Here is a 10,207-nt window from a genome sequence, read left to right as displayed (position 1 = left end):
ACCATTACACACATATTCACAACACTTCAAAGATAACAAAACAAATTATAAGAATATAATTAGAACTATTGCCAAGCGTTTTTGTCTTCTAGGTAGTCTTTAACTGAGTAGTAACCTTTACACATTAATGTTTTTTTAATGTGTGTTTTGAATCTTTTTTAAGGCAATTCCATTATTTCACTAGGAATCATATTGTTATAGCAGCGTATACTTAGGTCCATAAATGAAGTATTTATTTTCTGCAACCTGTAAGATGGCTGGAAAAGTTTTCTCTTATTTCTTGTATTCCTATTGTGAATGTCACTGTTCTTTAAAAGAGAACTAATATTACTACGTACTAAAACGATACAGTTGTAGATATATTGGGAAGGTACCGTCAAAATATCGATTTCCTTGAACAAATTTTTAAGTGAAGTGCCTGGTTTTAAAGCAATAAATTGACCTAATAGCACGTTTTTGCAAGATAGAAATAGATTGTATATCTGCTGCTTTTCCCCATAAAAGAATTCCATACGACATAACGCTGTGAAAGTAACTAAAATATACTATTCTGGCAGTTTCCTTGTCTGTGAGTTGCCTAATTTTTCGAATAGCGTATACGCAGAACTAAGCTTGTCAGAAAGTTAAGTGATATGGTGACTCCATTGAAGTTTTTAGTCTATTGTAATGCCCAGCAATACCGTAGAATCAACTAAATTAAATTTTTCATTGTTCAGTTTAAGCTCTATAGTTGTAGTTTTAACATTAGGTAAAGTAAATCTTATGCATTTTGTTTTTGTGGCATTTAATTGTAAATTATTTGCAGAAAACTGGGACAATATTTTAGAAAATGCATTGTTCACAACGTCAAAATTTGTCTGATATATATTTACTTTAAGAATCAAGGTCGTGTCATCAGCAAACAATACAATATCACATAATGGCTTTGCATAAGAAGGCAAATTGTTAGTATATATAAGTAATAAAAATCGTCCCAAAATTGATCCTTGCGGGACTCCCATTTTAATATGTGATCCCGAAGATTTAATTCCATTTATATCAACTTTAGGTCGACAACTTAGGTAAGAGGTTATTAAACTAAGAGCTACATTTTGTATACCATAGTGGTCAAGTTTGCAAAGCAGAGTCTCATGATCAACACAATCAAACGCCTTGGACAAATCACAGAAAACTCCCAGTACAGTCTCTCATCCCTTAGGTCGTAGGTTCGACCCTGCCTGTGCACCAATGGAGTTTCTTTCTAAGGGCATTTAAATATCACTCGTGAAGGTAAACATTGTGACGAAACCGGCTTAAACCCAAAAAGTCGACGATGTATCAGGCACAGGAGGCGAATCACCTACTTGCATATAAGACATATGATCACGCAATAGATACAGAAATCTGTGGCCAATACCTAAAAAGGTTGTAGCGCCACTGATATATTATAACTTGGGTTGGAGTGCTTCTGTTTTTTGACCTTTAGGAACTCATTAGTTCGACTAATGCCCACGTGATTGGGCCGCCGGTACCAGCGCTATGACCATCATTATCTTAAGTAATAATACCCCTGAAGAACCGCCATACTGGTACAAATGACCCAACATTTTGTTTCACTAACTCCCGGTCTATGGGTAAGTACACCAGAGATTCCCACATTTATACAATAGATAAACTACTCTCGAAGAGCGCCTTCATAACCAGTGTTGTTATTTGGATCGGTAATAAGCCTGGTGATCATATCGAAAGAAAAGGACATGGGCCAATCAGCGCATTCCATTGATTAGACGGGCTCTGATTGGCTAATGCTAAAATCTCTATCTGGCAACAAAAATACAACAATATAGATCAGCCGAACCCCCTTTTTGAGGGTAAATGTTCAAGTCATATGCATTTTTTTTTTCACAGAGGCATAGGCTTACTCTCCTCTAGCACTCGACTGAGCTGAGTCTATCATATCTATATTTAATTTACTAGTTTTAATCGTGCTCTATGTTATAAAAATAAAGATTTCTTCGTGTAAATTCTATATATTTCCTGAAAATAAGGACGTAAGAAAAAAACAAATGAATAGTCACGAATATATTTTCCTTTACATAAATAAAAACATACAAATTCTTAATTAAAGCACCCATACTTAGTTTATCTTAGACTAGGGATTATATTATAAGTTTTAGAATTCTTGTAACAATTTTGTCTATGACATAAAATTCTCCGCAGGTGAAGAAATTGAAACTTTAAAAACTCCGATTTTGGGATTTATAAATACGATTTTCAATAACAAAAACAATAATAAGCCAACGGAACATTTTAATAATAAACGGCACATATATAAGAGTCTTTCCTCCAACTTTGATTTCGTTCCCTCTTGGGGCGTGGGGTTCAAGCGATATTTAAAGATTTAATTTGGCGCCTTGTAGTACCGGTGAGCCCAGAGCTGGTGCTTTCCTTGCTCAACGAATAAGTATCGCAATTCAGCGAGGAAATACAATCATTATCTAATTATCACCAATCACAAACAAAAAAGATATCAAAATTATATCACCTATACAGTGTATTATTATTGTATTATATTTAACAGTTTATTTACATGATTTATTAATCGAAATACTTTTAAAAAATGTGAATAACAATTGAATTAAACATGTATTATAACGTACTATAATATATAATAATTTTTACTTTATTTAAACACCTCTTAACCATATCCTTTCCTGTTTAATAGTGATTATATTTTTTTTAATTGTAAATCTATTATTTTATTTTTTGTTGCATTGTGATTCTTAGAATAGGTTTTTTTGTGTATAATAAGCCTAAATTTTATCTGTATTTTTTTATTAGTCATGCAAAATACCCTTAGTATTTATGTTTCCTTACAAGAGTTGCCTGGAAGAGTTCGAAGAGCGATACGTGTTAATAAATAAAATACGGCTCGTATGGTGATGAAGAGGTGATGAATAGGACGGATCAACCCAAACCCTTCAGAACACTCTCCATAGTACACTTTGTTGAATACTTATATTAACAATACTTTTCCTTGATAACGCGTCTTAAAACCTTACCAGCGGGGTTTTTAGGTATCTCAGTCACAAATTGAACCTCTTTAATTTTTTTAAACGCCACTACTTGTGTGTTCACGTATTCTAATAATTCCTTCGAGTCAATGGTTTGTTTGGCTTGTGGCACTACGAAGGCCTTTGGCGCCTCACCACTTATGGGGTCCTTAATACCTACGATAGCGCAGTCCAGGACTTTAGGGTGAGTACGGACAATGGTCTCCAACTCTGCTGGCGCTACTTGAAATCCTTTCACCTGAAATATTTTCTTTTAATAATATATTAAAACTTATTAAGAGTTAATTATTACTTAAATTAGCAGAGCAAGGGATTTAAAGAAGATAATATTACCTTAATGAATCTTAATGAATGATGAAAAATGAAAAAAAAACATTTTTTTTTATTCTCCACCATACATCAATTATTCAATTTAATTTCTTTGATATATTTATACATACATATAAATACAGGTTACATTTACTAGGCAACGGGCGGCAGAAAAAAAAATCAACTTGAAAAATAATTATTCAAATCAAATTACCATTAAAAGATAATTCAGTATAAAAATATCTTAGTTTAATATATAAAAGCATATACATAATATACGTATAAAACGTTTCATTTAATAAAACTACGAGTACTAAGTACTAAAAGCTCCAAATAGTACAGCGGTCGAAATAAACTAATAAAAAAATAAAAAGCAACTTATAAAAAAACTAGATGATCTAATAATATACAGGTTGGACAGAATAGAACTTTTCGTTCGAATAAAGAACCCAATCGTAAATTCGGAAATAACCCCAATTCGACTTGATTTCCGATTTACATTCAATTCAGAATTATATATTATAAAACGAGCTCTCGATTGATTTATGTGAATTATAGAAACAAAACTTCGTATCGTAACAAAGAGGGGATTTCGGGATTTGCTAAAGCGCGGCAGATTAATATATAGGGGGATACCTTGTACCCGGTTAAGTACCTCCACAAAATATGAGGCCCATATATAAGGCCGCACGTGAAGGAGACAGGATCAGATTAGTAAAAAAAAATTGACCATCAGAAATTCCCGAGCGCGTCAGATTAAGGTAGGGTGAGTTAATTACATCCTAAAAAGTGTATATTCCACTAATCTGACAATTTGAGAGTGACGTAAAAAAAGGGGAGGGCAACAAAGTTGTAAAAAAAAACGTCATGTCGACATTCTCGAGCGTAGCTAATTTTTTTTTTATTTTGAAGGAAATAATTCAAGAATAATGAAAAATATATAATCTGACGATTTCCGCAAGCCGAAATAACAAAAATTCGTCGATAAAGTTAAATGCGTGCAGCTGCGTGATGCCTACATTTCCTTAAACCGATCGGAATCTACTAAACGGCGTTCTAAATATTTCCCTCAAAATTACATTTCCTGTGAATTTGAACCGATTCGGATCGATATATTTTGAGAAATTTTGAAAAATCTTAAAAAAATTAGAAATATTTTTTTTTAAAGTGGTTTCTTTATCGATCAACTTCAAAAACTAATCCGCCTTTGAGCTTGAAAAACCACGTCGATCGCCACCAAGCTGGTCAAAAGCGGTTGATTCGTTCGAGAGATATCGTGAACGAAAGAAACCCGAAAAAGTGTTTTTTCGGGATTACTTCGAAATTTGTGGTTCGATCAATTAAATTGCAAAATTACTTATGAGGATGATAAAACTGCGTCGAATGCCGCCAACCGCGTGAAAATTGCTTGATCCATTCAAAAGTTATTGCGGTTTGAAAATTCCAAAAATAGTGTTCTATGAAACTTCTATCAGACTTTCGAGCTGGGAGAGCTCAAATGCATAGAAATGTTATTTCTTTGAACTCAGCGAGCTCAAAATATCAATTTTAAGCGCCCAGGAATGGAATTAGCGGGAACTTGCAGGGATGGCCCTTTAGGTGAACCGTTTTTCTAAATTTTTTTTGTCAGATCAGGCGAATCCCTCTAGATAATCGTCAGATTATGAGACAGTACGTTTAGAACATAAAGATGAACCACATATATCTTAATCTGACGCGCTTGAGTATTTCAAAATTGCGATTTTTTTTTGCAAATTATGAAAATGGCCGTGGGTTTGCGTCCCATCGAAATCGTCAGATTAGTGAATGAGAGCTTTTTTTTGGTGCACTTAACACTCCCTTAGAAAATCTGACGCGCTCGATAATTTTTATTTTTTTTTCATTTTCAACCCTTAAATACAACCACCCGCATCATGCAAACGATCAGATTAACATACGTAAATTATTAAAAATACATAGGGCATTGATGCTATCAATAACTGACGCGCTCGAGGATGTCCATGCAACAGTTTTTTTTGACATATTTAACAATCTATAGCCGCTTCCCCCACCGATGAAAAGGTATATATCATATAAAAAAATTTTCTTCTTATTATCTAAGCTTTGCATCCCAATAGGTCTCTACGACGCTCGAGTAAATCCCCATTTAGCATCGTGGGCTCCCCTACCATAAAGAAAAAAAATGTTCGATATTTAAATTAATCTTACCTTAATAAGTTCTTTTAACCGATCAGTGATATACAAATACTTATTCTCGTCGTATTTGCCGACATCACCGGTTTTTAACCAGCCATCTGATGTAAACACTTCCTTATTAGCTTCTTCGTTCTCATAGTACCCGCTCATGAGCACCGGGCCACGGACCAAAATCTCACCTTCCTGGAGATAATATTTATAATGAATGCTCCGGAACATTTACCGGAGATTAATTATAAATGAATGTTGAGAGATTATCCAATGCATTTTAAAAAAATATCCGCAATTACTTGTAATTAATAAAATTAAATATTCAATATATTTTTTTAATAAAATTGACGTCATATTAAAGGAAATGATTTTGATTGAATTGAAAAAAAATTGTTGCTCGCTCTCAGTCAGCCGCAACGACGGGGTTGCCAGGTGTAAACAGTTATATTATTATTAAATATGTATAAGCATCTGTTTTTTAAAATTGTTACACGAAATGTATGTTATTTATTTCCTGTTCAAGATAATCTATGGTTGGATTAATTTTATACAATTTAGCGTGATTAGTACGATAAGTAACACTAGCGGCCTCCCTTCCATTTTTTTTTTAATTTTGAAGACAATTTTACCATATTTTACAGATATAGTATTATATGCAGAACATTTTTATTTCTCACCTGTCCTGGCCCAAGCGCCTCCTGGGTTTTGAGATCAGAAATTTTAATCTGGCAACTCCCAACTGGATGTCCAACAGAGGCATAATTTGTGTCATCATTGCGTCCAATTACTAAGCCACCGTTGGTCTCAGTCAGACCGTAGCCTTGACGGAATCTGATGTTCCTCTGTTGAAGAAATTCCCTGATTTTAGCGAATGCATACGGTATATGGGGAGGAGCGAATATGTCGAATTCCAAATACTTCTTAGGGGAATTTTGCAATTTACTGTAACTTTAAAGACAATAGACTCAACTGGACTGACTAAAAAGAAAGGGGAAAGGATTGGAGTGCAAGTATATCTGGGTACCCCTGACACCTTTAAGGCGACCCAAATATCTCAGGGAAGACGCCTTGGAGGGGGACTTGCAAGGAACACAAGTGGTCCATTGGCAAGAAGTAGATATGGAGTAGCAGACTTTTCTAGAAGTTTTAAGAACTACCTTTACACTGGATAAGATTTGTATGTTTTAAGTGCTTTGGAAATGATTTTGAATTACAAAAAAAATAGCTAAGACAACCTTAGAAGGTAGATATGGAGTAGCAGACTTTTCTAGAAGTTTTAAGAACTACCTTTACACTGGATAAGATTTGTATGTTTTAAGTGCTTTGGAAATGATTTTGAATTACAAAAAAAATAGCTAAGACAACCTTAGAAGGTAGATATGGAGTAGCAGACTTTTCTAGAAGTTTTAAGAACTACCTTTACACTGGATAAGATTTGTATGTTTTAAGTGCTTTGGAAATGATTTTGAATTACAAAAAAAATAGCTAAGACAACCTTAGAAGGTAGATATGGAGTAGCAGACTTTTCTAGAAGTTTTAAGAACTACCTTTAAACTGGATAAGGTTTGTATGTTTTAAGAGCTTTGGAAATGATTTTGAATTACAAAAAAAAATAGCTAAGACAACCTTAGAAGGTAGATATGGAGTAGCAGACTTTTCTAGAAGTTTTAAGAACTATCTTTACACTGGATAAGATTTGTATGTTTTAAGTGCTTTGGAAATGATTTTGAATTACAAAAAAAATAGCTAAGACAACCTTAGAAGGTAGATATGGAGTAGCAGACTTTTCTAGAAGTTTTAAGAACTACCTTTACACTGGATAAGATTTGTATGTTTTAAGTGCTTTGGAAATGATTTTGAATTACAAAGAATTAGCTAAGTCAACCTTAGAAGGTAGATCTGGAGTTGCAGACTTTTCTAGAAGTTTTAAGGGCTACCGTCATTCATTTTTATAGAACTTTGATTAACGTTAAAATAGATTTTCTAATGGCACCTATGTAATATATATAAATCTTCTGTGACTGTCTTTGTAATTAAACTCCTCCAAGACGGCTGGACCGACTTTGATCATATTTTTGTGGGTGTTCAATAGTTTTTATTTACAATTCGATGAGTTTTCTTTTTGCTAAAAAGGCTTACGTTTTTCTTTAGCAGAGCTTCAACGTCGCTTTTGGCTAAAGAGGCCGCTCCACACACGACACTTTTGAGCGATTGGAGATGCGCGGGCGTCACAGCCGGATGTTTTGCCAGAAACATTACTGAAACACGTTTTAAGTTATAAACAACAAATGTAAAAAAGATACTACTCCAAATACCTGTCAACATTATGTGACTTATTGAATATACCCAACATAAACATGCGAAATTCAAATATTATCCAATTATCCTTTTTCAAATCAGTTAAAAACAAAGATTAACAAAGTGTTGTTTTGTTGTTTATAAAATTAATAATATCTTTAAATGGTAATAACTATTACTCTGACATGGGGTTCAGTTAAAAAACCTTTTATAAGGTCTACTCCCCTTCCATAGAGTCCAGGGACTCTTTCATCTCTAGAAACTCCTTATGAGTTCATAGATTACAATACTGATGTGGTATGACGTAATATGAATAATTAAACTGTTTATTTTGACATTTGACATGACGGACTGCGCGGTTTTTTTTATATTCATCCATCTTGTGTAGCACTTCCTTTACAGAGTTTATTATTATTGAATTGAAGCGTGTGTGGCACACAAAAATTTTAAATATTGATTTTGATAAATTTATTAAGTACGCGGTCAATACTGACAATTACTATAAGAAAACGGTTGCCTAGCAACGCTAAAAGCCATAGATATTATAATTTCAAATTAAGAAGAAATGGCTGCGTAGTATTACGTGATTAAATGATGTCAAAAATAAACTTTTGAAAATTTGAAACTGAAGTATTTCCGAACCAATTCGGCTTAGGGTCCTTCAAGAAAAGAGCGTACCAATTCTTGAAGGGCCGGCAACGCATTTGCGAGCCTTCTGGCAATGTGAGTGTCCATGGGCGGCGGTATCACTTAACATCAGGTGAGCCTCCTGCCCGTTTGCCTCCTATTACGTTTGTACTGGAGCAAATCAATCCCAAGGATCATTTAAATAGTCGTCAAATTTATAAAATGCTTTATTGAATAATTTACATTTAACTAGAGTTTTGAATTTATTCAGTGATAATTCTCTTATTTCGCTTGAGAGTTTGTTGAAAAACTAATACATATTGTTCCCGATATAAAACCAAAACTATGTACAAATATTTAGTATATAAGTAAATACTGTAATACAATATAATATGTCGGACTTTTTATAGACATTAAAAAAACTTACTCATAGGTGGAACAGCGTACATATGTTGAGTCCTATGTCGGACCAGGGTCTCCAGAAAGACTTCAGGCTTGAACTGACTTATTGTTACCAGTTTAACACCCACACACATCAAGCTCATCATAAGCAGGTTGAAGCCAAATATGTGAAAAAATGGCAACACTCCCGGCATCACTGATTGATAATTCGCTGAAATTAATAAGCTTAAGTGTAATGCAATTTTGGAGCCCACTTATATAATACAATTTTAATACTATATTATATATATTTAAATACTACATTGATAAACAAAATAACACAACAGAAAACATAAGTCAATTAAGTACATTAATAGATAAAAAAGAAAACTGAAATGAAACAAAACAAAATATTTTAATGGAAAAACTAAATTGTCACTATTGCTAAATAAAGTCAAGGTTTTCCCGCTTCTTAGATTATTTCTTCTCACTCTCTTTGGCATGTGGAAAATGCTATATTCATAAATTGTACTGTTGTTAGATAAAACCCGAAACATTGGCTAATTACGCAGATAGTTCGGGTTCGTACGAGGCACATGTAACAATTGTATAAAGGAAAGGATAATAATATAATAATATAAACACTCTATTTAAGACAAAAGGGTTGTGACAAAATTCATATATCGCTAGTCCCCACACTAGGGAGTTCCTATGTTGTGGGTTAGAGAGCGTTCAAGTATTACGTAACGCAATTTTTGGAGATTATTGACCCCCCCCCCCCCCCCCCATGTAACTCGCCGCAACGTACCCAAGTATAGTAAAATGTTTCGTGACCACCTAGTGACTCTTTAGTTAATATTATGTGGTGTAAGTCGAAAAAAATATTAACAATAACGCGTAATTTAATCCCCGCCCCGCATCGTATCGTACTTGAATGCTCCAATACTAGATAACAATTATTCTGTGGTACATGGTACATGTTGAAAACAGTTTAAAAAAAAAGTAATTTTAGTGTTACAACTTTGTATTATAAGACACTAGCGGAAACGACAGACGTTGTCCTGCATGATATTTCGAGCGATTAGAATATCAAACTAAGTATGGCATTACCGACTGCAGCGCCATCTGCCGAGCTTATTTGTAATTCTAAACCATCCAGGGCTCCACCCAAACGCATACAAAAAAAATCATTCGAATCAGACCAGCCGTTTCAGAGTATTTCAGTGACATTCACGCGTACAGTACAATTTTATACAGGGTCCAACTAGTGACGTCAATAAAAAATAAATTTATTTCTCACACCTGGGGTATACTAAAATACCCCATGTATGTTCCACGATTTTTTTGTAGTT

General features: G+C 33.9%; 1 protein-coding gene across 2 annotated transcripts in view; it reads right to left on the bottom strand.

The window, feature by feature from the left end:
- Nucleotides 1-2,046: 2,046 nt before the first annotated feature.
- Nucleotides 2,047-10,207, bottom strand: part of LOC125060412 (4-coumarate--CoA ligase 2-like) — a 36,913-nt gene continuing 28,752 nt past the window's right edge. For both annotated transcript variants that reach the window (XM_047665311.1, XM_047665312.1), the window contains 5 exons: nt 8,902-9,087; nt 7,689-7,807; nt 6,227-6,391; nt 5,571-5,741; nt 2,047-3,291 (listed from right to left, as the gene is read on the bottom strand). In XM_047665311.1, the coding sequence (XP_047521267.1) occupies nt 3,001-3,291; nt 5,571-5,741; nt 6,227-6,391; nt 7,689-7,807; nt 8,902-9,087 (932 nt within the window). In that variant the 3' untranslated portion in view covers nt 2,047-3,000. The remainder of the gene's footprint in view (nt 3,292-5,570; nt 5,742-6,226; nt 6,392-7,688; nt 7,808-8,901; nt 9,088-10,207) is intronic.

The sequence above is a fragment of the Pieris napi genome, chromosome 21, assembly GCF_905475465.1.
Source record: "Pieris napi chromosome 21, ilPieNapi1.2, whole genome shotgun sequence".
Taxonomy (NCBI): Eukaryota; Metazoa; Arthropoda; class Insecta; order Lepidoptera; family Pieridae; genus Pieris; species Pieris napi.
This window is presented reverse-complemented; position numbering and strand designations above follow the sequence as displayed.